The 27,435-nt window shown below is 45.0% G+C and overlaps 1 protein-coding gene across 4 annotated transcripts; it reads left to right on the plus strand.

The window, feature by feature from the left end:
• Positions 1–27,343, plus strand: bcl9 (BCL9 transcription coactivator). 4 transcript variants are annotated; one of them, XM_030080380.1, is made up of 10 exons: positions 1–189; positions 2,125–2,291; positions 15,936–16,459; positions 18,892–19,205; positions 19,840–19,947; positions 20,166–20,352; positions 21,236–21,332; positions 21,458–23,639; positions 24,394–24,666; positions 24,846–25,894. In XM_030080380.1, the coding sequence occupies exons 3-10, from the start codon at positions 16,167–16,169 to the stop codon at positions 25,892–25,894; spliced, it is 4,503 nt and encodes a 1,500-aa protein (XP_029936240.1). In that variant the 5' UTR covers positions 1–189; positions 2,125–2,291; positions 15,936–16,166. The 4 variants fall into 4 exon arrangements, with proteins under 4 accessions (XP_029936240.1, XP_029936242.1, XP_029936243.1 ...); XM_030080382.1 differs by having other exon boundaries at positions 16,150–16,459; XM_030080383.1 differs by lacking the exon at positions 1–189 and adding an exon at positions 253–565.
• The last annotated feature ends 92 nt before the right edge of the window (positions 27,344–27,435 follow it).

Here is a 27,435-nt window from a genome sequence, read left to right on the forward strand (position 1 = left end):
AGCGGAGGGGGGAGAGACGACAGGAAATCTTGACTGGGATGTAATGGAGTAGGACCACTGGAAAGCTCGGGCGAGAGGGGGGAGACATATTTCTATTTTATAATGTTAGCGTGATAATGTTGTGATTTGATAAGTGTGCGCTCACATATCCGTTGTTCGGGGGAAGCGGACATTAAGAAAACATTCCAGGTAAGTGTTTTCTTTGCCGGTGAAAAGTGTCGTTGCCACAGCTCGCCTCCTGGCAACGGGCACACGCGGGTCCTCCTCCCGGGGACATCTCACTCCGGTATCCGTTCTTCTCTGCCTCTGTCCCCGAAGGCTGGCTAGCAAACCCCCGTCGTGTCTGGCCTGGCAGACAGTGAGCCCGTTTCAACAATAATGCCGATTTTTTCCGCGCTACAACGGCGGATTATTTTCCACGATGTTTTCAGGATGGTGTAAAACCCGCGGAGAAATATTGGTTTTTACCCCATTATACCGGAGGACCGCCCGTGCTTCGTGAAAATGAAAAAAGGATACAATGCAGCATGCATGTTCTGCATTCTTCGGGATTACCAGGCTTTTGGTACAGTATTTCCTTTTCTACAAACGTGTTTGATATGATTTATAAACGCGCAGCAAGATTATAGGCCTCGGCTGCTGATTGTGTCGGCCAGCCCTATCATCTACCGAGCGATTTAATTGTTACATTGTTACCGGAGCTAGCACAACTTGAAAATGAACAGCGTTTGCCGAAGGAGGGGCCATATTATTTCATTATTAGAGAAAGCTCTAACATGTTTCTCATTGTGTATCTCTTATTTGTGTGCTTGGGGCCGACGTCGTTGTTCTCGGTCTCAGCCGCCGTTCAGTGCCTCCCTCTTCGGGGAAGACTTTGTTTGCGCTGGCCGAGGCTCCATGAATGCAAGTGCTGAAGTCCTCCCTTCCCCCCCAGCTCTCTGGCGAAACAGGAACAACTTCTTTTAGGAAAAAGAAAAAAAGTTCCTGGAGTTTGAAGCGCCATGGAATTACTTTGTCCGCCAAGAGTTGTCCAGTGAGGCGCTGAGATTTCAGGGGGAAGTCTACTCTTGTGGTTGTTGTGGTTTATCTGCAGAGTTTTAGCTTTGTAGATATGTGTGTGTACAGATTTTACTACTTTCTTGTGCAGGCCCGTTCGCGTGTAACTTGTCTAGTGTTGTGCTGTGTTGCCTTACCAGGGCCAAAATACAGATGGCATTGAATTATGCTCACTTTTAAAGCATTTGCCACTCAACTTTAACTTGAGTTTTGAGTGCAAAAACTTGCCTACAGGTCCTAATGTGTAGTGTAAATCTTATTTTAACAAAAGACACCAGACGCCTGTAGCTTTCACCTCTCAGGAGTTTATTATGGCTGAAGTCATTTGTTTTGCTTGATTAAATGCTTTGCAGCAACTCTAATCAAAATTCCAATAAGTGTTTATCCAGCATCATTACTGGCATTTAATGTTGTGTTTCCTCCCTCATCATTTAAGTGAAAAACACAGCAGCCTTTGTACTCTCTTGCAGTTTGAATGCTAGCCATTTAGCTGACGCTGAACGACTTATGACTTAGCAGGTAGGGCTTCACAGTCTTGTCCAAGGACAGTTTTGCAGGACACATGGCTGTTGCTGAGACTGAGCCACAGACCCTCCTGTTACCGGACAGTCTCTTTGACCTGCAGGCAACAGTGCTGCCGCACATGTGTCTGATGCATAGACATTTCTCCATTCTGCCATTATTATTCCACATCTCCCTTTGAAAATGCATTGCTGTCGTGTGAGGTAGGAGACAGCTCAGATGCGTGCCTACAGTTAATATTTGGAGGAAGGCGGAAGTTGTCTAGGATGCAAAGAATCCAGAAAACCCTTGATAGTGTATCATACCCTCCTTGTAGTCCAGTATGTGTACACTGGTCGATAACTGAGGTATAAATGAGTGTCTGAGTAAAAAAAAAAAAAAAAAAAAATCAGTATACACTGTTACTGTAGCCCCTAAGGACCCAAGCTTTGCACTAGTTGTGTTTGCAACATGCTGTTCTCGTCAACATGAGCCTTTGAGTGCTTTTTCTTGCTATTTGCTTGTTTGCGTTTCACTGGATGAGCAAAGTTCTCCCCTCTCTTCCAGGTGTGAATGACTTGTGGCTGTAGGGTGCTGTGAGTGGGCCAGGTTCTGTGTACAGCCTCCGTGGCTGACTGGGAGGAGTCGAGAGGAGAGCAGACATCAGTGCCCAGGGGACCTGAGGCCTGGTTCTCCATATGAGGCCCTGCTGAAAGGGCAGGGGGGCTTCTGAGGTAACCCAGCTCTCCTTGACGCTTTCTCTTTCCCCCCCTTTTACTCTTTCCTACAATGTTTCTGACACACCCCTCTCTCTTCTTCCCCAAAACACACACACACATTCTGCACACTGCACACATGCACGTGCTGTTTTCTCATCCTTTTTTGCAACTGTATTGCTTTACTCCTTTGCAAGCATCACTACAGATATGCCAAGCAGCAAAGGATGGAGTAATTATGATGTAGCAGTAACATGAGTACTTGATTTCACCACACTTAGGCCTAAGTAAAGCAAAATGAAAAATAATTAGACATGCACCATAGTGTTGATTGTTCCTTCTTCTCTCTGAACTGCCCATGCTCTGTTTGTATGCCAGTCTCTTGTCCTGTCATCAGGTTAGGCCTTTACAGTCTTCTTTTCTCTAAAACAAAGCCTGGCTGTTGTTTGTGCTTCTAAACTGAAGACTAACTTTTGTTACATTATTGACCGTGGCAGCAAACACTTCTTTCTGGAGCTCAAAGCCTAACTCAAAGCCACAACTTGATACCTTAACACTGCTGTGATGTAAACGAAACAAGCAAGGCACTGGCTTTTCCTGACATCTACCACTGTATCTCTGACATGTATCTATGGGGGTGCTCACATTGATTGTAAAATTCTTGTAAGGAAGGCCTTGACGTGGTGAGGGGTTGCCCTAGGGCGGGCCAATAAAACAATAATTATTGTACTATATTTTTTGTCAGTATAAATATACAATATCAATCAATTTAAAACACAGATCGTGTGGCAAGAATAGAGAAAGGTCTGGTTGCATACCCAGTCATGGGTGAGGAGACACGAGCCGCACACGGGAACTGTACACTGTGTTGTTTCTGCCATAAGAGATTAGCATAATGCAAGTTATTAGCATTCTGGATTGTTCAGATTTCACACAGAAACATGGGTAAAGTAGTCTTTAAATGTAACTTAATAATCTTTTGACGTATGTTGAAACGATTGTTATCGATTGAATAATGCATTTTGTTGTGGTAACATTTTTGGCCATATTGCCCAGCTCCTAGGTTGCCCTGTAATACAGCCGCTCTTGATGCTTAGGGAAGCAGTTTGAGAAGAAGACCCCAGCCCACAGTGCTTTTGACTATCAGTGCTGTTTGGTCTTATTCTCTGATCTGTACACGCTGAGGACACGGCACGGTCAGGGCGTTCTGCCTGAGAATGCTATCCACACTGTTTATTTATCTGCTATCTAATCCGAGGCGTGTTAACCAAAAACCACAGTGAGGTGAAGGACAGAGGGAAATGGATATTGATGTAAAGCGGCAAAGGATTTATTTTCTCCTCTGTGGATTGGCCTCTCATGTTTCCTTGCATTTGTTTGCTTCAGGGGTTTTCTAATTAAAAATTGCGGGGCTTGTGTTGTTGTGTGTGACATGGTGGGATGAGTTGGAGGGGTGGCTTTACTCGCTGCCTGTATGGTGGGTGGCAGGGGGCTCCTCTCCCCAGACATAGATTACACCCAAGTGTGTCTATCTTTCTGTCAACAGAGGCGCTCTGTCTCACACTAGACTTAATATCATATATTTTTGTGCAATGGTTTGTTCATAAACTGTTGATACTTGTAGTCAAAAATGCATCACTTCCCATTTGTCCATGTCTTTACTAAGACACTCAGTTACACCGAATTAAAGAATTTGATTCAACCACTAAATGAATCCTTCAATAGTCAGTTACATAGTACAGTAATAATCCTACCCAGGGGGCACAAGCAATTCTATATTAATTATTTGTGTGTCTGTGCAAATATTTATCCTTAATGTACCAATATAGCAAAGCAGGACCAAAGTGACATGCAGCTTGTTTGGAAGTTTAGAGCTAACTAATTAATTAGCTCTGCCAGGTGGCAGCCTGGAAGAGATCATGTGTGTAGTATCTGTCTGTATGTGCACAAATCAGTCTGCACCTAATCTTGTATGCCACTGGGCCTATCAGCCTATTTTTTTGTGCACAGTTATGGCTGTATGATCAAGGGCCTCTTGTGGTTGTGGTTATTTGAAACCTTTAAAAAACGTGTTTTATGCTGCAGTTGAGTGCCAACTCCTCAGCTGGTTTCTTGCCTAAGTCTGAATACCGGAAAAGCGGAGATGCCCTGCCTCCATATCTTATACCTTCTCCGGTGCTCAGATGCTCGCACACATGGACAGATAATGTTGGCATGCTTATTTTCATGACATTTTACATCTCTGCACGCCAAGGTAAGACAACATGCCAGGCGGAGATCTGCACTCTGCTCAGTGCACTCCTCGTTTCTGTTTGTCTTACAGTTTTTGACTCTGATTGGTTCAATTTTTCAAACAGAAGTAACTGAACACTTAGCCACACATTGCCTCATTAAAATGGCTGGCTTGATAAAATTTGAATTTTTTAACTTGGCATTTAATGTATAAAAAACAGTCCCTCTCAGCTGCTAATCAAGACAGAAAATACACTGCAATTGGGCTGTTTTGAAGTCTTTAACTGGTAGTCTAGTTGGTATTTTTTGTCAGATAGCTGTACGCTGAAATGACACAAATGGGCAAATATGCTCCAAAGCTCTATTAATTGTAGGATACAGAGTGATAGTGAAAAAGTATACACAGAACATAGGGTTGCACAATTATAGCAAAAGTAATAATCCCAATTATTTTGATAAGTAACCCTAACACTGTTGCTCGCGGTTCTTTGTTGGTGTACTCTCACTTTTTCAGTGCAGAGGTTCTCAAAGAGGAGACACTAGGAAGTCTTGTTTCATGTGTACTGTATTAATCTTATTGTAGTCCTTATTTATAAAGTTCATATCATAAATAACAACTACTTTTTATCACTTGACTGCTCTGGGGTGCAATATATAATAGGTTTGCATAATATCCTTACATCGACTTCAGATGTATTGTCATATAACACAAATGTTAAAGTCTGCGTTACAGTAAAGGGATGCAGTATTCTGAACTTACTAGACTTTTCTAGCTGTTCTATTATTTACCTCTAACTGTTCATAAACACATGACTAATGATTGTTAATTAGAAATCTCGTGTGTAAATATCTCACAAAAGCACCAGTAATAATCCCTACAGTACTGTCACAATATCGACATTGTGGTATTCAGAGATATTACAATAATTTATTTTCCTCAATATCGTCCAGCCCTAATGTGTATTAGTTATGCTTTTCGGAAACAAAGTGATATGAATCTTAAATATCAGGACATGTTGCTGAATGGTTGTGAGTGAGATAAAGCAAATAACTCATGATCGACCTGTTCAGGGATTCCTCCATTCAGGAACACAGAAGTGGGCCAAGGCTGTGTTTTTGTGACTGTTTGGAAGGTCCTCCTGCCACTCAAGTGTGGTACCCTTCCACACCTGTGAATCCCGACCCCCCAAAATACTTGGCTGTCATTTGCTGTCCTTTGCAAACTATGTAGCTGTGGCAGTGGACTGATAAGTACAGACAGCATTAAAAAATAACAGGTAGTTCACCTCTGAAAGTGGTGGACCAACAAATGACAAAGCACTACCTAGATGTCTTGTTAACCGGTTGCAAAAATAAGTATCTGCAAAGATCATAAAAATACCGTTACTGTTAGCTAACCTTGCTAGAAACATTTCCCACATGTTTTCTAATTATTTAGCTCAAGTTTAGCCTTTATTTTGGCTCGCTCAGTCGCTTGGAGAGAGAATGTCAGGCCAATGTCCATACAAACATTTGTCAGTTCTGTCCAGCTTATTGGCACAAAATCTCAGATTTTTATTTGTCTCACACCTGCTGGCTCACTGGCTTATTTTGGTTGGAATAGACTGCGCATTGGGCTGAAAAACTGAAAATGTGTCAAAATAAATGCAGTTTGATTGGATTGAATTGGAGGGGTGACCAATCTACATAATAACTCTTGAGCCTTGGTTAATGAAGGATATTAATTTGCAGGTAAGGTAAAATAAGCATGCAAACTGCCAGATTTTTGAATGGAGTTTGGCATGAGTTTCTCTAAAGTGCCTACGTGCATCAGTACATACTACTTGGACAGCTAACTAATTACTACTTTGTTGGAAGCACCACAAACTTTAACAGGAAAGCGGTATCCATTGTGATTGATCATGCTCACCTATCTTGCTGCCATTGGTAGCTCATTCACAGTGCTCTTTGCGCTGGGTAGATGCTACCTTTCTGTTTAAATTCACTCGTCTTACCTGCCAGGAGACAGAGGAAAGAGCGAGGAAGCTCAAGGCAGGTGTCTAATTTTATCTGTTGTTGTCATTAAATCACTCAATGATAGAGCCAGAAATTATACTTATAATTTGAGGTATCTTCAAATGACTGATTATGATACACTTTTAGGAAGTAAAGCAATGCTTTCACACTGACATTCAGAGTCTGTAATTGGTCAGTTGTGTAATTGAAGCGCTTGATATACCACACGTGGGCTTTCAGAGGAACACTTCAGTATTACTGAATTATGAGTATTAAACGTGGAAATGTGAAATCATGATACACTATTTATTATTTAAGATTAATTTTGTATCCATAAAAAAACAAGAGCCTAAAAAATACTTGACAAACATTGATTTTGTTCATAGAGAACACAACACTTTTCTTAGAATGTGTTGTACCTGTTAGTTAGTTGGATGCTATGACCTGATGGGCAGGAAGTGGATGTTCCCCACCACTCAGTTTGCAGAACGTTCCTCTGAACCCTCAGAGACCTTATATGGGAACATGAGCTAGAACCTGATGGCAGATGAGAGCTGAAATAAACAGTCTGTCACTGTGGTTATTGATTTATTGAGCAGTGATATTGCACATTGGTAGTGATGGGCAAATCATGTCTCTCATGTCTTTCACATTAACATTATACAGATGACCAGCTCCTCCTTAAAACCAGAGAGTGTTGATGCCTCCTCCTGTCAGTAGATCATATTGTTTTGATGTAGTAACAAGGCTCTGCTATTGAAGGTGCACTGACACCAATTTTTCAGAAGCACTTCAAATAGATTGGTTGACACGAGTTTCACTCCAAGTGCTACTGCTTGTTTTCATTCATCCCACCCAGTATTTAAAACTCATGATTCATGAAACAAATACAAATTGATTGTAACTATTTATTTGTGAATCGTTCTGCGGTGGTTTGGGCATCATTTGATCAATCAAATACCAGAATAATACTGATAAATTACAATAATCATAAAATAGGCTTTATGATAGACACTCAAAAACCAGTTTTATCGCAAAAAGATAAGAAACGCAGAGCAGTGTGGTAGAATACACCTAATTAGACAAAACAGCTTAAGCCTTTGTACTTGAGGGTGGTCTTTCAAACAATAGGTGTTGCATATGAATTTCACAAATGACAGCATGTCAGCATTTTCCCGTTTCAGGAGACATTTTTCCATCTGCTGGAAACATTTTACATCACACCAAAGCATGTCATTCAAGTATCCATATCGAGGTGGCTTGCTTTGCCGATACAGTACTGGGAGCTGGATCAGTGCCGATTCCAGCGTCGCAGATGCTGCTGGTGCTCCTCCACATATTATCCAACAGTTTGAACATGCATTTGTTGTTTGAATTCTTGGTTTCTTCATGTGGGAGGTTTTCTACATGCGAGTGAGTAGGTGGGTTTGCATGTGTGAGTGGGTAGGTGGGTTTGTACACATACGAATCCTCAGGGATATGTCTGGCTGAGTTAGAATGTACCTGTCAGTCTGCTTTCATGTTCCTCCGCTGTAATTGACAGTTATGGCAGAGGCGGGCTGCTTCTTCTGGCTTGAGGGGGCGTCTTCTCAAACAGAGCTGATCTCCCATGGAGCCCAGAGGCCATGATGACCCATGGGCACCTCAGCTAGTCACGTTAGCAGCCACCAACCTGGCTGAGCTCCATCCCAGCTAGCAGACTGGCTCCTCTCACCAGTTATAGCGCTGTGTAGCCACAACTACAGGTGTAGAAAGCAACCAAATGGTAAAATCTGGTTTTCTCAAGCTCAGTCAACTAGATCACAGTAATTGTGGATGATGGTGCTTACAATTGGGCAAGCTGGTGAGGAAAGCCAGCTCTGTGGAGGGGATGGAACTGGACAGTGTGGAGGCAGTGAAAGAGAGGAGGATGAGAGGGAGGCTGAAAGCTATCATGGACAGCCCCTCTCATGCTCTCTATACCAAACTAAGGTGGCTCAGGAGCATGTTCAGCTACAGGCTCATCCAGCCACGCACCTCAAAGTATTTCATGCCATCAGCCATCACGCTGCACAGCGCCACCGCTCACAGTACCTCCTGCCTCTGCTCACTGAGGCTGACAACTATACACAAGTCACGGTTAAACTGTCACCACCACATTTAGATGCTTGTATGTGTGCATGTAGTGTACGTATACAGTATATGTATGTATATACTTTAGAAATGGCATCAGATTCCCGATCTGCTGCACCATGTAGAGATGAGGCCAGACCTGGTCTGACAGTCTCTGCCATGCAGCACTGGGCACCAGGGACGCCACAGGGACTCACATCAACTCTGATCCCAAGTCATAGTGAGCTGTGCTTCAGAACCAGGACTTACAAACTTGTTAACATAACCTCGTAGGCTAGAGCCACAGCTTGTTGGGACAGATTGTGTATGCACACACACATAGATATATTTTATTGTTTATTATTCCTATTATATCTTATTTTATTCTTTACTTACTTTTTAGATGCATGGGTATTTATGGAAATTTCTTTCTTTGATGTTAACTACATTCCTGTGTGTTACTGTGTCAAATTGAGTTTCCCCAGTGGAGATCAATAAAGGTATATTTTATTTTATTTTATCCACATCCATCCACTGCACTCAGATTGCAGCATCGAAGTTACATTTTTTGGTCATTAAGTTGCATTTTTGGTCATTACACCTGATTTTTTTCTTTTTTCATGTGCTGAGATTTATGATATTGCTCTCTGATTTATAGCAAACCATTGTAGTTTCCTCATTTCACAAGACCTGGTTCATTTTTACTTTGAAATAATTTTGCAAATTTTATGATTCAGCAGTAAGACTCTTTCTAGCATTCTAAAGCTTTTATGAATTGTGGCGAAACCCTCGATATGAGACATCATGTAATTTTTAGTGCCTTGTGGCACTTCAAATTCTTCAGTAGCCCATGGTTTGTGGCAAAATAAGCAAATCTCCTTGTAGAGCAGGAAATTTTGTAAGTGAAATATTAGCTATTGTCCTTGAACTCTGTTTCCCCTGAGGTCCTTAAGTGAGAATGAGGGAATGTTGAGATATGAAAGTGTCCAAGAGTCTGAAACTACATGGTGGTCAAGTGAGCTTCACCCTGGAACAGAAGAGGCAGCTTTTTAGCCCACATAACTAGTGGTGAGTCTCGTTTTGATAGCGAGCTGTGTGGCAGAGCACCATAATGCAAGAGTGGTAATGAAAAGAAAGGTTTTCAGTCTCATCACCTCTTCCTTCCCTGACAAAACAAGAAAATAATAATTTTATATGGGGGTTGGGTTTTCAATTTTTAAGGGATAAAAGATCAGTCAGGAAGAGGTGACTCCAGCGTGCTTTCCAAACCACTCTCCTAACCCCTGCTGATATTTTTCTTAAAAGACCCCCAGCTTGATTACACTTATTTTACTCAAGTGGCTTTTATCCACAGTGCTTTGTATTTCCAGCACCAGGATTCAGTGGCTGTTTGTGTCTAACCACAACATTATTTTGCCCATTTACCACTGGTGAGAAGACATGTGATCGGGTTTTTAGCCAGCTCACCTGGGTTCCATGTGCAATAAATATTATGCTTTAACCATATTACCGTATGCCAAATAACACGGTTGCGTTCACTGATTTTAGAAGAACACTGAGCCAGTTCAGAGGCACACAAACGTGCAAGCTCTCACTCAAGGAAACGGTAGATTGCAGAACTCGCACTGCACCCTCTTCAGACACTATTAGGACATCAAGTACACACCGCTGCATGTGTGTATTTGTTTGTATGTGCGTTTTCTGAGTATGTGCATGTGTGTGTGTGTCTATGTGTGCCTGTATATTTAATTGGGCAGGTCTTTGCCAGTGTGTTTAAAATTCCATGGGAATGACACACCAGTGTAAACTGGGGTAATTCAGGGACAGAGCCTGGCTCATGTTCTCTCCAGAGTGCTAATTTTGGTCTATGATAAAGGAGAGGAGAGGGTGCATGTTTTGTATACGTGTGAATGCGCGTGAGAGAGGTTTAGTAACAAAAAAAAAATAATTAGTGAGGCTCATTTGTCAATTTACCAGGTAATTAGCAATGCCTGAGCCTTTCAAGTAGCCCACCAGTTTGAGGTTATCATTTTTTTAATGTCTCTTACAAATTTCTAACTTAAAAAAACAACAATCTGTAGGGAAAACTGGTGTGGTGGCGTTCAGAAAATACACTTTATATCACGTCCAAAATTTTATCCCTGTTTTCCATTCGCTAGATTGAAAGAAAAAGGACATAATTGTGCTGCGAGATCTTGCATGGTTTATATTAACTGTGGCTTCAAATTCTGACATTTGCTGTTTCTCTGATATTCCAAGGCATTTCTGGAGGTTTTTAATGTAAAAATATTAATGGCGCTCTTGTTTTAGTTGTTTACTTGTGACAAGTGGATAATATTTTGATACCGCTCATGACAAGGGTCTCTTGACCAGCAAGGAGCACGGGTCTCCTTTCCACTTTACCTCAGTGGTCCACACGGCCTCTGAAGGGCCTGACCGTTGGGATTTCCCACAATGCTTTTAGCCACAGGGAGACATCCTCACAGCATGAGCAAGGGAGGAATGTGGCCCGAGTGTGGGAGCGACTGTAGGGATGGAGGGAGGGAGTCACGGACGAGAGAGCACGGTCAAGGAAAGGGAGGAGAGTTGGGGTCTGCGTTCAGAGGAGCGGAGTTTCTGTTACGCAAATGGAGTTTCCGTTTGGTTTGTCATTTGAGCTGCAAAATTTGCTCCACAAGAAAAGCCTACTGTAGGAAAAACATGGAAATTTGTCTTCTAAGTGAGTATATCTGGGTTTTGTGCATGTTCAAACCCATGCTTGTTAAAGCAGAGAGATGCCTTTCAGTCTCTGTGTACCACATAGACTAGAAAATTGGATGTGTGCTAGCAGGACACACCCACTTAGCCAAAGATGCACAGCACAGGACAAACGGAGGGAGACGGGCGCGTAGGGTGAAGTGTGTGAGACGGCGATCTGAGCAGGCCGGAGTGCTGAGTGCCAGTCCTGCTGCCAGGGCTGGCCGCCACACATGGCACCATGCCCAGGCTACGCCAGCAGATGTGTCACTAGTGAGTCAGCTGTGTGTGTGCGTGTGTGCGCATCCGGGACAGAGACACCCACCCACACACGCTGTGAAGAGAGTGACTTGTATAATAGGTTTTCTTCTCTCTCTCTCTATCTCTCTCGCTTGTCTCTCTCCCATGGGTATGTCAGTATCACACCCCTTTCCCTTTCTCCTGTTTTCATTGCCACTTCCATCATTGTGATGGACGCGGAAAGGCTTCTGTCACCACAACATGATATGACAAAATGTGACATTACACACATGTCGCCTCCCTGGGGATGGAAGGGCATCGTCTGCCGACCAGAGGACTGGGAGAAACAGGAGTGGGGGGTAGTTGTTGGAAGTGCAGGACAGGAAGCCAAGCAGAGATTGAGGGAAGTGAGAAAGTCGTTAGAGGAGGAGACCAGTTCTCCAAATACCTGGCAAACTTAGTGGGGCAGAGAAAAAAAGAAAAGGGGGAGGTGAGGGGTTTGAAGGAGAGATGTAGCCGTACTACACCAGGAGCAATAAGAGTTTGGAGAATGCGGAACTGTTGAAAAGTTCACTGTAAATATTTGGCGTGGCTTGGCTTCAGGAGAAACAAGAGCCCAGTCATACTTGTGCGAGCGCGGTTTATGTGTGAGCGCGCTTGTTCCTGCTGTGGTAGATGTATATGTCAGACGCCTCGGCTGCGGCGTCACGGCGCTATCTTTAGTGACACTGCGTTCCAAGCGTTCTGTGTGTGCTGTGCGTGTGTGTCATGAGAGCTATCTGCAGGGTGTGGCATGTTTGGCCACCACCGCTCTCAGGAAGTCACCTCAACAGGTGAGCATGCAGGTGTGACCTTAGCCAATCCCCAGCGTTTGAGCATGTATGCAGTGTCCCCTCACTTTGTCAGATGTCTTTGCTGGGACGGCAGTGAGAGTCTGTCTATTCATATGGCCAACCTTTCCAAAACTGGCAGTACAGTTAATGCTACTGGCTCTGCCTTTAGTTAGGCCACGTACCACGAGCAGCCACACAGGTATGCAGCAGGAACTGGTTGTTGCACGCTAACTTGTTGTATAAACTGACACAAGAGACGCTGAGCTTTTTACTTTACTTAGGACTACAACCTTTCACTCATTTATAGACATTAGAACATAATCTACCAAAACTTATCAAATAAAATTGGCACACAACATGATTTATGCAAAATTTGTGCTGCTCTTTTTAAAGAAAGCATTTATTTGACAATGCATTTTGTGTGCGAGCATTTTAGCTTATAAATGTAAAAATAAAGAAAATAAGGATGATTGCCATGGTGATGCCGTAAGCGTGATTCGGTCATTTTTCAGGTAACAAATTTCAAATTTCTTTCAATGTAGCTTTCTCAGAAAGAAATCTGAGAAAAGAAAGAAATCAGAAAGAAATGACATTTGGGAGGAGATGGTTATCTATTACAGCCAAACAAAGAGAATCCTTATCACTCTCAGAAAATCCTCTTCTGTTGGGCTCTCGATGCAGAGCTTTTGCTTGAGACTTTATATACAGTAATTTGATTGGAATTAGTACGTGCAAGTTTTGTGCTTGTGTAAGGAGACAGAAAGACTCTTCTGTTTGAGAGAGCCAGCTCGCTCTGTAGACGACATGGATCCGTACTGCTGCCTGTGCGTTTGAGCATTGTTTTGCAGAAAATGCTGAGGAGAGGTGGAAAATAATGTTACTGATATTGCCCTAAACAAATAGTAGGTTAAAGAATTTCTTGAGATGGAGGCCAAGCAGAGGGAGTGTGAGTAGGGGAGCGAGAAAGCACGAAAGAGAGAGGCAATACTCTGTTGTGGCTGAGCTGCAAAATGGGATTTGCATAAATAAGGCTGAAACATCAGCAGGCCCTTTACAGCCAACAGCAGGACTGAGGAGGGAAGAGAGTAGGTTTATGTGTGTCTGTGTGTGTGTGTGTGAGTGTGTGCGCACAGTTGCATGTCCCTTTTTTTTTTTTTTTTTTAAAGCATGGTCTGTCTAGCAGTGTTGTGTTGCATTGGGAACCAGAGATTTAAGCCAGTGGAGTATGTTGGCACTAGGGTCAGGGTTCCTTGCGTCCTGTCGATCCCACACCTCTAAAAAACCTCTAAGACACTCCACTGGCTTAAAGCCTCCATCTCCCCATAAGAGTCTCTCTGGAAGGCATTTGGGTGACGTAGCTGGGAAGGGTCTACTCTCTACAGTACACTCATCCAGAATACCATGACTGTTACATAAGCATGAGATGAAATGCTCCCTTCTAGTGCCACCCGCGTTGGAAAACCCAAATCTAATTGAATTGAACTATTTTTTGCCCTCTTTTCATGTGGAAACCCATATTTATATCACAGGCAAAAAAGCTCATTTTTAGCGGCTCATTATACTGTTTTCCCATTAACTTGCATGCACTGCTGCTCCTCGTGAGCGCTGTGATAGACAGCTCAGCTTCTTTAATGGAGGTGGAGAGGAATCTCTCTGATTACCTCTGTGTTGCTTTGGTGTGTGTACACGGCTGCCGTGTGCACGCCTGCGTTTATGTGGGTGGGTGTGTGTGTGTGTGTGTCTGTGTATGTGTGTGTGCGCGTTCCTTGTGACAGCCATGTCAGCAAGCTCCCTAATTAGTGTCTCATTAGCATGCGATTGGAGGGAGCAGGTGATTGACAGGTCCTGCTGTTTGTGTCTATGTGTCTGCACGTGCTCACATTACATGCATTTGTGTATTATTGGGGTTTAGTTGGATGACATCCCTCGAGGGCATGCAGACTAGTTAGGGCTAAATGAGGTAGGAAGTTGGTGGTCTGATACTGAAAAATTAGATCATCTTTTGCTTGCTGAATAGATTTCACATAGGATTGTCTTGCTATCATTATCATGTTTGCTTGCGTCGCTTGGAATTCTCACTTCTCTAACGTGTCAAGCAAAGACCTTTCTCCAAATTTTGCATCTTATCCTGCCGTCTTTGATAGAAAAGAATAAAAACCTGCAATCAAGGAACTCCATTAATTTACCTATTTTTGACAATGTTTTGATTCAGCGTGACTCTCTGGCAGCTCTTTTCTTTTGTGACCTTACCAGGCCAGCACCTCACCTTGAGGTGTCAAGCACTATTAAACCCCATCCTTGTATTTTCACCTATTCCTTGCCCTCCTCCTTCCCTTTTGCATCATTTGGTTGCCCTCATTTGTCTTTTCCGAGTCCTCAGACATCAGAAGCAACTAGTGGACTGAGAGAATGTTATGACTGCTTTGTTAAAAATATTTTTACGTTGATTGTGTATAATTAATGGCATATCAGTTTGCAATTTTCATAAACAAAAAAAAGTGTTTAGGCACAAAATTGAGACTGTAAAGCATTTAAGAATGTGTGGATGCTCATACCAGCTCCATATTAGGAGTACAAGCATGTCTGGAATCTCAGTTCATTTCAGTGGACTCCAGTGTGATGTCTTCCTTTCCACAGCTGACTATTGTTGAGGTTTGCCATTTTGTAATATAGAAACATTTGATCGCATTATGTCTATTAGCAGACGCTGTCCTCCAGTCTATTTGGTGTAGGTACGTCTTGTAGTCAGTCGTCATTCCACTCAGAATGCAGTTCAAAGAGTTAAGATGTTGCTATCAACCGGAAAAAGTGCAGAAAGATCATTTTGTTGCTCAAATCGGGATTAGTGCAGCGTACCACTCCTCCACTCCCATATCACACAGTCTGTTTTACATTTAAAGATGAGTGAAATCAGTGTAATCTGGATGCACAGGGCTCCTCTGTCCCTGTGGAGAAGTGAACCTCTGCATGTGTAGTTTGCAGCAGTGACCTCTGGCCTCAATACATGTAAATGGCCTCTCCTTTAGGCCAGTGAGAAATGAGTTTTGCTGCTGCTGCAGGAGGAGTTGGTGTATTTGTCTGGTTCCCAGCACCCGCCCCCCAACCCGCACTCCACCCCCCCATCCCCCAACCCCCCCCCCAAGGGGAACTCTGGAGCTAGTTACAATGTTGGAGTGTTTTGGAGGCGGTCCTAAATATTTTCAGGATGACAATATAATCTGACTGACTGTGCTGCTCTCCTGAACAGGATTCTCATGCAATTAGCAGAGGAGCACGTGCATCCACACATGCACACACGCACACACATAAACATACACACACAGGAACACAAAAATGCATAAAAGTTGGTTTGGATTTCCACATTAGTTCTACCTCCTCCCCCTTTACATTACTGTCCATAAGTTGCAAAGTAGCTCTGGTATTTTATTCCTAGTTTGAACACCACAGTCAGTTTTTTTTTTTTTTTTGGTCAATTTGTGGACACTTTTCCTAGTGCTCATAATTTTTTCCCTCTGTCTCTCTTCTCTTTCAACAGTGTGCCCAAGGGCTTTGAAGGCCCCCTTGGGGGAGCTTCATAAATACACACCAAACAAAAAAAAAAGACTCCTGGACTATTGCTCTTGTTTTTCACACACACTCTCTCTCTCTTTCTCTCTCTCTCACACACACACACACATACACACACACACACACACACACACACACACACACACACACACGCACACACGCGCGCACCCACACACACACAGACAAGGACATAGAGAGAATGTTGGAGGTCCAAGAGGAGAGGCCAGCGGCGGCAGGTACAGCAGCGACACATTTCAACAAGAAGGAACGAGGGAAGAAAGAGCGAGAGGAGGCCAAGGACAGTCGGGGAAACCTTGGGAACATCGGGAATCCTGTTCCTGGCACGGGCTCCAGGAACGTGCGCGCTAAAGCGCCGCTCACACACACGGGCAGTCCTCACCAGCTCATCACTCCACCCTGTTCTGTGGTCCTGGGAGCCCCATCAATGCACTCCAATAGGCTGAAGAACTCCCCGTCCACCAACACACAGAGGTGAGGTGACTCACGCAGACAACCTGTGGGTTTGCTGCTGTGGTGTGGTTATGCAAGGCTGCAGAGGTGATGAGGAGTCAAGTGCTGTTTTGTGTGTGTCTATGTCTGTCTCACTGTGTTCGCATCATATAAGCATGCAGACAGCTTTCTGGTTGCATGCTACTTGAGAAACATTGCATTTGGCATTTGACGCCCCTCTAACTTACAGATTTACTACTTTTCCAACAAGAAAGCATACGTATTCAACTGTAGGGAATAATATATTAGTAGCACGGCAAGACAGAGCTACTCAAAAGACTCTCTACTTATAGTAGTAGTGATGCACCTATAAGTTTTTTTGAGTCACTTAAAACTAATTTTGTATTTCAGTCATTGATTGAAATAATGTGTTTAAAACCATTGTAAAGTGCAAAATCTAAGCGCACAGCAAGCATAATGTGTAAAATTGCAACATGGTGCTTTGTGTAACTGATTTTTATTATGGCTACTGAACACTTCAGTTCTTACAATATATAAATAAATCATAGTTTTTATCCCAACAGTTATTATCTGCTACTGCTTGATGATTGAGGTGCTTAGTCACTTCTTTCATTCTTTCCTGACAGCAGGCTTTATTGTGGAAGCATAGGCTATTGCTTCTGTCCAATACATTAAGCTGTTTCAAATCATATAGGCAATAAAATCACATTATAACAGAAATGAATGTATGTGAGCTGTCAGTGTTTATTAACAGAAAATGATGAAAGAGGACATTAATCAAAACCCTCTGTTCAGACAGAATTGAAATGAAATGACCAGGTTTCTCCTTGAAATGAAAACCAGCAGGGCCCCTAAATGAATGGGTGGGCTTGTTTTCTTACAAAAAAACAAAAGACCATATTCAATTCAGCCAAACAATGATGACCATACAGAATGACTGATGGATAATTATGATCAGCAGCAGATTGACCGGTGCACTCCTAATGCTAGTGTTTGGCACCCTGTAAAACATGTACTGCATCTTATCCATCACTAAGTGCCTGATGTGCTGAATGTGAAACAGCTGATCAGGAGCAAGTCGACAGAAAACTTGAGTCACGGCCCTTCCAAGTCATTGCTGTCAACCGTAACGTTGTTCCAACAGTTATTCCAATACAGTGTTCATGCACTGTTTGCCTGTCTTGTGTACACACGTGTGCGCTCAAGCATGTGTTCAGCAGTGAAATGCAATCTTTGTCACTATGATATAGTGGGCACCGAGCCTTGCCTTCTGCTCTGGCCTCCCTCTGGCCGGTGTTTACTGAGCAAGTGTAGGTCAGATGGGACACAGATCCAAGATCAGTCTCTTCGCTCCGTTCTTGTGGCTGGGCGATCCTGATGTGTGATCCAGAGCTGTCCTGGGGTCAGGGAGTACACTGTGCTTGGAAGTTCTCCCTGCTGACTCATGGTTCAGGAGCCTCTGGAAATGACTGCTGGGACTGCCAAAATTCTGGCCTTGTCTTTTTCTACTAGCTGTGTGTGTCTGTGTGTGTCTCTGTGTGTGCATGTACTAGTTTGTGTAGTTTGTGGCTGTGCTTTTTGGATATGTTGGCATTTGTTTCCTACCACTTGTTCATATATGTGTGTGTGTGTGTGTTTGTGTGTGTGAGACAGAGAGGGAGAGAGGGAGATTAGGGTGTGGTATGGAGAGCTCCCTGCCAGTTGGATGTGTCCTGCTTCCCTGAACCAAACTGCTCTCATAGCTCGTAAGCAGCAGTCCTGTCTTGATGGCCTGCGTCTCTGCGCTCTGTTGCTTTCGGTTTATCTGTCTCGAACTCTTTGTTGTCCCAGTGACCTCATGTTTAAAGACGTCTGTGCAGACTGCCAGTTGTCAAAATGGAAGTCTGGCATTGTTTTGGGGGGATGCAAGGGAAAGAAGGAGAGGGAGAAAGAAATATGACTCATGTCTTCCTTTCTCTCATCTCTGTCTCTACATCTCCTCCGGGCAGTGCAGTGGAGAACGAGGGTACATGAGGTAGAGAGGGGTTGGTGTCATGGGGAGGTAGTGGGTCAGGCCTCAGGCTCATGGTTAGCCAAGCTGCCTGACTGTGCTCCCTCCCCCTCCCCGCCTCATTGGTGTGTCTCCATGTCCAGAGTGTGATTACTGGATATACACTAACTCCAAGCCCCGGGCTTTTTGCCTTTTTGCCTGATACGCCCCATTGCCCTCCTGTTGTGTGTGTCAGAAGTGAAAATAAGGCCACAAATAGATTTGGGAAGACACAAACAGAACATTTTGGTAGTTTGTTTGCTGGAATTTTTGTTTAATTCAAGGCACTGTTAAACAGAATGTGCAATATCTTAGAGTTGTTTTTGCTCTGCACAGATGAAATTAAATCTTTTTATATTTTGTGAATACAGTGTAAATATGTTATTCATCCTGTCTTCTTTTTCTCTTTCCTGATGTATGCCAGCCCTAAACCCAAGACGGAGGTCATGGTACGGTCACCTCCTGTCATGTCCCCCTCCACTGCCGCCCAGATGGACTCTAAAATGCCCAATCAGGGGAAACCAGGGAGTGCCGGCAGCCAATCTCAGCCTTCACCCTGCGACCCGAAGACCCTGGGTGCCAAAGGAGCACAGGGCGTGGCAGGGGCCATGGGGCTGAAGAATGGCCAGGGCCTGACCTCTGGTCCAAGCTCCAAGGTCAAAGTCAAAAGGGAGAGAAGCACCTCAGTGGAGTCGTACGAACAACCAGAGACTGGCACGCCCACCAGTGAGGAGAAAGGTGAATGGCACCACAGCCTTTACTGAGTACTATTACCTCAGTTTACACCCAGCAAGTAGCTGAGGCCCAAATGTATCAAATAATCTTTGTCAACTGCTGTGAGTGAATGTTTAAATTTGGCAATGTGAATTGAATTGTGTGATGTTTGAAAGACAATACTAAATGTAGTTTTTATTTTAGGCACAATGACAAAAAGTGAAAGAAATGTAATAGGGGAAGGTGCACAGGTGTTTGAGTTTCAGTCAAGGACTGATTCTTTTTTGGTTGTTTGTTTGTGCATGGGTGTGCATGCTAGTTGTGTGCTGATGTGCCTCCAGTAGAAAGACACACATCTTAACAGGGAGGAAATGTATTAGGTTAATCAGCATTAATCAATGGAATCAACAGCACAAGCATTTTCTTTTTTTTTTGTTGCTGATAATTTTTGTTTTGCTCCTTTTTATCTTTTGCAGTACTTTGTAACTTTGTCCACAACATACATATACAGTTATTGTTTATTTTCTCTTGGATATACAGCACAGTCTGCTCAGCAAGCAACAGTTGAACACCTTGAAAAACTGATTTTGCACGTCCATCACGATCTCACACACACAAACACAAGCCCACTGATGGTTGTGTGTGTGTGTTTGTACAGACAGTAGCAGGGTGAAGAGAATGTGTGTGGCGGAGAGGAGGCAGCCCTACAGTTTAGCTGAATGGGATCCTGGAGCAGAAAGTGATGAGGATGAAAAAGGATTCCCCAGTAAGTGTGTTCATATGTACATCACTACATGTGCAGACACAGGAACACCCCCTCCACACATATACACACACACACACACACACACACACACACACACACATACACACACACATACACAGACACACTTATCTGAATCTGGATTAATAACTCCTCAGTAGAGCTAAATTACCAAGAGCTCTGCTGTTTGTAATGCCATTTTCTCTACTATCTTTATGTAGACTGTAATTCCAGCGATGTGAAGCCCCAGGACTCCATCTCCCATCCTACCTCCAACGCCGGACTCAGTCGCTCCTCTACGCCCTCCCACAGTGCATTGGGAGGCCAGGGCTCTGGGACAGAACCTGCTAGTGGCCAGAAACCAGGCTCAAAACTTGTTTATGTCTTCACCACAGAGATGGCTAACAAGTAAGAAGACTCCAAATTACTGTTTGCCTGTAAATGGCTGTACGTCCGTTTGTATGAAAGCATGAAAATTTTAGTACGAACACTCTTGACTGTGGCCCATTATCTTGCTTCAAAATTTGCTCATCAGCCACAGTTTCAGGGTTCATGTCCAGATTGTGGAGTGTTGACGGTTCTGGCTGTAGGGATGTTTCCTTTTTCTCTGTAGAAAAGCTTGTCTACACATGCTTGTATTATTTATAGCTGTATTTAGACAGGTTAATTTAAGAGTCATCTCAATACATGCACACCTTTTTGACACAAACCTACACAGACACACACAGAGCAAGAGTCTTTGTCGGATCACGATTTAAAATTAAATGGAATTACTGACAATGACGTCAATTGCCTTAAGTATCTCTCTGTGCCCCTGTCATCGGTGGTGGTTGTCTTTGATGTTTGTTTGTTGCGGCTGATGCTGTGTGTGGAACTAAGATGCCGGCTTTCTATCCCTTCTCTCCTCCCCTCAATTTTCTCAGCTATAGCCTATGTCCATTGTGTTTGTCTGCACAAGCATGTGTGTTTCTCAGTAGGAGCATACAGTTGGCTTAGATTAACACTCTGTTGGGAATTGGAGATCAAAGCTGTGGATGTTACGTGAAAGGTGTGTGTGTGTGTGTGTGTGTGTGTGTGTGTGTGTGTGTGTGTGTGTGTATCTGTGTGTGTTTATGTATGTACGGGTGTGTATGCGTGTGAAATAGTTTGCTCAGTCTGTTGACCTTGGCATTTCCTTTATGGTCCCATCTAACATTCATTCATCTGGCTCACTGTCTCTCTTTCTCACACACACACACACACACATTGTGTCTGATGACTGATATCTGACTGTCTGCCTTCTCGTCCTCAGGGCAGCTGATGCAGTTCTAACTGGCCATACAGAAAACATCATTGCCTTCCACATGAAAAACATTTCCAACAGCAAGGACAAGGCTCACCTCCTCCTGGTAAACACACGCACACACACACACACACACACACACACACACACACACATAGACAAACACTCATGTATACCATCTTGTACTTGAGAATGTGACAACTTATTCCTTTTTCCCTCTTATTGTTAAAGAATAATGCAGCAGGGGCCCTCCGAAATGACTCCAAGCCCACCCAGCAACCCCCGTCCCACACCCAAGATCAGAACCACCAGCCTGGATCCAAGCCGTCCTTACCTGGCATGACCGAGCCAGCCCCACCCCAGACTTCCAACCAAGGGGCCCAATCTGGTGTCCTTCCCCAAGAAGGGTCTTCCTCGGCAGGAATGGAAGCCAAAAATCTTCCTGACAGTAGCCCCAGTAATCCTACAGCCCCAGTGGACCAGGCCCCTGTCACCCAACCTGAGGCAGGCCTTAACCCTCCACAGGCAGGTGAAGGGGGGCAGGGTGGAGGCCCTGGTGGGGCAGGTCTTACACCCCAGCAGCAACAACAACAGCAGCAGCTGGCTCAGGAGCTGTTGAACATGGAGGCCAACACAGAGGGCCTTTCTCAGGAGCAGCTGGAGCATCGCCAGCGCTCCCTCCAGACCTTGCGAGACATCCAGCGCATGCTTTTCCCTGATGACCGTGATGCCCCACCACCAGGACCCCCACAGTCCCATGGTGGACCCCATGATGGAGGCCCTGATGGTGGACCCCGGAGACCTGAGCAGGGCCCTCTCCAGGCTATGATGGCTCAGTCTCAGAGCCTCGGGCCACCAGGTGGGCCTGGAGGCCCTCGCCCTCAAGGCCCCCCCTTTGGCCCCCCACACGGTCCCAGGGACATGCCCTCCTTCCCACAAGATGAAATGGGTCCGCACATGGGGGGTCCGGGGGGTTGTGGAGAAGGTGATCAGATGACCCCAGAGCAGGTGGCTTGGTTGAAGCTGCAGCAGGAGTTTTATGAAGAAAAGAAGAGGAAACAGGAAATGCAACACCGTCCACTTCCTCCTGATATGATGATGCACCCTCATGGTCCACGTGGCATGATGCGAGGGCCCCCTCCTCCCTATCAAATGGGGCCAGGAGAGATGTGGGGTGGACCAGGAGGACCACCAGAGCACTACCAGGAGCGCATGGGCATGGGCCCTGGACCCAGAGGCATGCCCCCACATATGCAGAGGATGCCTGGCTTCTCTGGTATGATGAACCCTGAAATGGAGGGACCCCCTAGGCCTAGCATGGGCTGGCCTGATGACATGCCCCCCCGGATGGGAGATGCACGAGGATTTCCTGGAGGACCTGGGGGAATGTTTGCTGGTCCAGGTGGTCGAGGTGAGCGCTTCCCAAACCCTCAGTCAGTCCAGGAGGCAATGTTCCACCAGGGAATGGGTGGAGAAAAGGGCCTTCCTCCTGGGATGATGATGGACATGCAAAGGATGATGGGTCACCAAAGAGGTGGCATGGAACCCGGTAATGGCATGGGTATGTTTCCGAGAATGCCTGGAGATGGTCCTATGAGTCCATCATCAAGGCTCCAGGGGATGGGGGGCAGAGAAATGGGGCCTGAGTTTGGCATGGGGCCTGGCCCTGGACCAGGTCCCCATATGCACCCTTCAAAAATACGAGATCCCCCCATGAACATGAGCCCAGATGAGATAATGAGAATGAGAGCAGGTGGAGGACCTCCTATGGAGAACATGGGTCCGCAGGGAAGGCCCATGCAGGGACCTCCCTTCCCTGAACAGGCACAGCCGGGAGACTTTCCTATGGGTCCTGGGCGGCCCTTCCCAGGTGGTCCTGGAGGAATGAGGGGTCCTCATGGAGAGCAAGCTTTTGGTCCAGAGCACCGATCCACTCCCACAGGGGGTAACGGCCGTCTTAACCACCTACCCCCTGCAGCTGGCCCTGCACAGGGTCAGAGGGGCCGCAAGCCAGCTGATCTGAATGTCCAGGCAGGAGGGGGCAACTCTCCCAGCATCAACCCGCTCAAGTCACCTCCCTTGAGGCAGGTGCAGTCTCCCATGATGGGCTCCCCCTCTGGAAACCTCAAGTCCCCTCAGACCCCGTCCCAGCTGGCTGGCATGCTCACTGGTCCCACAGGTCCCAACGCCCCTCCTGCTCCTCCAACTTCAGCACCAATGAAGTCCCCCCACTCCATGATGGGCTCTGCGGGTGCCTCTCCTGTTCATATGAGGTCTCCTTCTCTTCCTAACCCTTCTCCAGGATGGGCCTCTTCACCAAAACCACCCATGCAGAGTCCTGGAGTGCCCCCCCAGGGTGGCAAGCCACCGCTCAGTATCACCTCACCAAACATGATGGGTAACATGGAGCAAGGTATAACACCTTTTCTCTCTCTTTTTTTACTTTTCATTTTCTTTCATTTTCCTCGTCTGTTTTTTAATTTCCTAGTAATTTTTTTTCAGTGCCTATTTATTTCTATCTCTCTCTCTCTTTCTGTGTGTGTGTGTGTGTGTGTGTGTATGTGATATGTGATATGTATGTATGTGTAAATATATATATGTGTGTGTGTGTGTGTGTGTGTGTGTGTGTGTGTGTATGTATATATATATGTATGTGTGTGTGTGTGTACACACATATATATACATATATGAATGTGTGTGTGTCCAGTCCAAGGTCTAATCTTTTAAGGTATCAATTATGTTATTGTTGTGATTTTAATTATTATTATTATTATTACATGCCATATTGTGCAACATAGATGGCAACCCAACTTATATTTGCCTATATTTGTTCTCTGAAATCATGATCAATCAATCTAGAGTATTGTAATTTAAATACAACCTTCATATTGATCAAATGCATCACTCATTCAAGAATTAACATCTGTGTGGGGGATTGGAATGGGCCATGGTCCAGTGGCACCCCCATGTGGCCATGCGTCATAAATCATACTCAAGCTGTTAGTGTATGCTGTGGTTATTGATTTCATTCAGTGCTTTGCATGCTTCAGAGTGCATTATTATTGGTAGTATCACAGACAAAGTCATTCTTCCATGGAATTAAAAATGTTGATTGACACAAGTTTGTCCTGAGTTTTGTCACTGTTCATTTCAATTTCCTCCACCAGGTGGTAATGGTCCTCCCTCAGCCCCTCCCTCATCAGGGGCTCCATCTGGCTCCATGTCCCTCCCAGGCAGTGTCCCGTCCGGCAGCCCCTACACCATACCCCCTGAACCAACGCTATCCCAGAACCCTCTTTCCATCATGATGTCACGCATGTCCAAGTTTGCCATGCCCAGTTCAACCCCACTCTACCATGATGCCATAAAGACTGTGGCCAGTTCAGATGATGACTCGCCCCCAGCTCGCTCCCCCAACCTGCCTTCAATGAACAATAATGGTAAGATGGCTGAAATATCTGTTTATGGTTTCATCTCCAACCATCTGTTGAAGATCTGTTCCACATTATTCTTGCGCCATTTACATAAATGTTGTCCAACTAGGATGTTCTTTGAGGGGTGAAACAGTTGCTTGTACTGCATATCAATCACCTTTTCCTCTTTGTTCTTCCACATTCAGGTATGGGTATGAACCACCACCAAGGCAATCCACGTATGATGGGACCTGGTAACTCTGGTCCTATGCCTGCCCTCAGCCCTCTGGGTATGACTCCCATGGGATCCCAGCCACTCTCCCACGGCATGCCTCCTCAGATGCCCTCTCCCAATGCTCCTAACATGGGTCCAGGTATGATGCCTCATGGCATGATGATACCACCCAATCCCCAAGACCCTGGTATGGCAAACCCTCAAATGATGCCCCAGGGACGTATGGGTTACCCTCACCGAGGCCAAGGATATCCTCTCACCCAGTCCCCCTCCCAACAAGGCCCCTTCTCCCCCCATAATGGTCCTGGTCCTCAAGGTTTCCCTGGCCACCCTATGGGCTTTCAGGGAGAGGGAGGCCCCATGGGAGGACGGATGGGTAACATGCCCCATGGGGGAGGGGGTGATGGGGGCATGTGCAAGCCCAATACCCCTGGAGGGCCAGAGTTCAACAATATGCAGGGTGGATTCAGTGATGCAGATCTTCACGAGGTGATGCGGCCTGGAGCGTCTGGCATTCCTGAGTTTGATCTGTCCCGGATAATCCCATCAGAGAAGCCCAGCCAAACTCTGTCCTATTTCCCCAGAGGTGGAGGAGACAATCCTGGGGGAAAGCCACCACACCCCTCTGGCTTCCCCATGCAGGGCATGATGGGCGATGGGCCCCCCAGAATGGGGATGCCCATGCAGGGGATGGGAGGAATGCCAGGAGGGCCTGGTGGGGGAATGGGCCCCCAAGACATGCCCATGGGAAACCCTGGCCACAACTCAATGCGGCCTCCTGGGTTCATGGGCCAAGGCATGATGGGTCCCCAGCACCGAATGATGTCCCCTGGGGGGCCAGGAGGGATGATGCAGGGGAGACAAATGGCCCACCCGGGTCCTGGAGGCTCACCTAACATGATGATGTCACTGCAGGGCATGGGTGGCCCTCCGCAGCAGACAATGATGATGGGGGGTCAGATGAGGCCACGTGGCATGGACATGGACATGGGGTTCAGTCCGGGCCCCGGAATGTTCTAATCCAACGCAAACCTTGTATCTAGAATGTTCTCAGACAATACACAAGGATGGAATAAGGATCATGGGGTGTGGAGGGTGTGCATAAAAATTAGATGGACTCAAATTAAGGAAGTACAACACGAGAGACAGGATGTACCCAGAAGTGATCGGTGTGGAGCAAACCAGTGACCCATTAATGTCCTGTGGGAACTATTCCAATGGAGACTTGGACAGGCCCAGAGTGGAGTAATTTTGCCACAAGAACATTTCATTTTGACTCATGAACTTCAGAATGTATGGGATTGTTGTGCATCAGTTTCGCAAAACTGTTCTTGTGTTTTTTGATTATCTGACTATAAAGATGACTTCAACATCAAAGAGGAATCAACTTAACTAAAAGTCAGCATGGAGATGCTACAGTATATGTCTACTTTTTCAAATTTAAAAAAACGAATTTGTCATGAAAAGTGGTAAGGAACAAGAGAAAGGAATAAAAAGACAATTTGTGCTTTGTGAAGACTTTAGTGGAACTCCATCTTGTCTCTCGCTCCATTGTTTTGACTGTTTCTGTACAGTATATACTTGTGTGTGTGTGTGTGAGTGTGTGTTTGAGAGAGAGAGTATGTGTGCGTGTTTGACAGACTGTGTGTGTGGTATGTATGTATGTATGTGTCTGTATGTATAGGCATTCTATCAGTGACCTCTCAGCTCCTCTTACCCAACTTTCATTGGGGGAGGAATGCCCCCTAAAAATACTGTACTGTTTACCATTGGTGGGCTATTCGAATTTTAGTCTATTTTAATTTCCTTTGTAACTCCAGTGTATAACAAACCAAACTATGACCTCATTAAGATAATAGTATTATTAAAAAAGCACAAACATGGACCGTCTGCAGAAAGCGTCTTCTTTCTCTATTTTTACCATTGAGAGCAACATTAAAGTGTGAGGATCCTGGCAGCTTTGCAGCACTATGATAATCTCCAGTCCATTTTAGGTTGCGGATGAAATTTGACTTAGTGTTCCAAAGCTTTCAGGACTCAACTTTTGCCAGCGTGAATAATACCGCTAATACCCAGATATGTGCTATGTGTGTTCTTCTGCTTCTTGTTCCTGTTGTGTTCCTGTTTTTGTTTTGATTCTCTTGTTGACTCTGGGTAATAATCATTCCCACAGCAATAATCCCCCAAAGGTGGTCATCAGAATGGGACAGGATTGGCTGAATGCCACAGCAGGTATGCCAGGTATTATAGAGCTAGAGCTAGTTAGATCTGGTTAACATTAGTGAGACAGGTGTGGTGTCCAGAGCGAGACACGTGGAAATGTAAACACTTACTGCTTACCATCCAGTTGACTTCCTCTCTTTTCTCTATTGTATAAGCTTGTCATGTGTTTCTCCATTGGCTTTGGTGCAGAATAGCCTACCAGGGCTGTGGTGATGGACTACAAATAAAAGATATTGTTTTGGTATATACATGTCCACGGTGTGTATGTGTGTGTCCATGTGGCTGTTGGCTATTCATGTCTAGTCAGTTTTGTGGTCCAGGTGGTGTCTTTGTTGTTC

This window comes from Myripristis murdjan, chromosome 21, assembly GCF_902150065.1.
Source record: "Myripristis murdjan chromosome 21, fMyrMur1.1, whole genome shotgun sequence".
In the NCBI taxonomy this organism is placed as follows: Eukaryota; Metazoa; Chordata; class Actinopteri; order Holocentriformes; family Holocentridae; genus Myripristis; species Myripristis murdjan.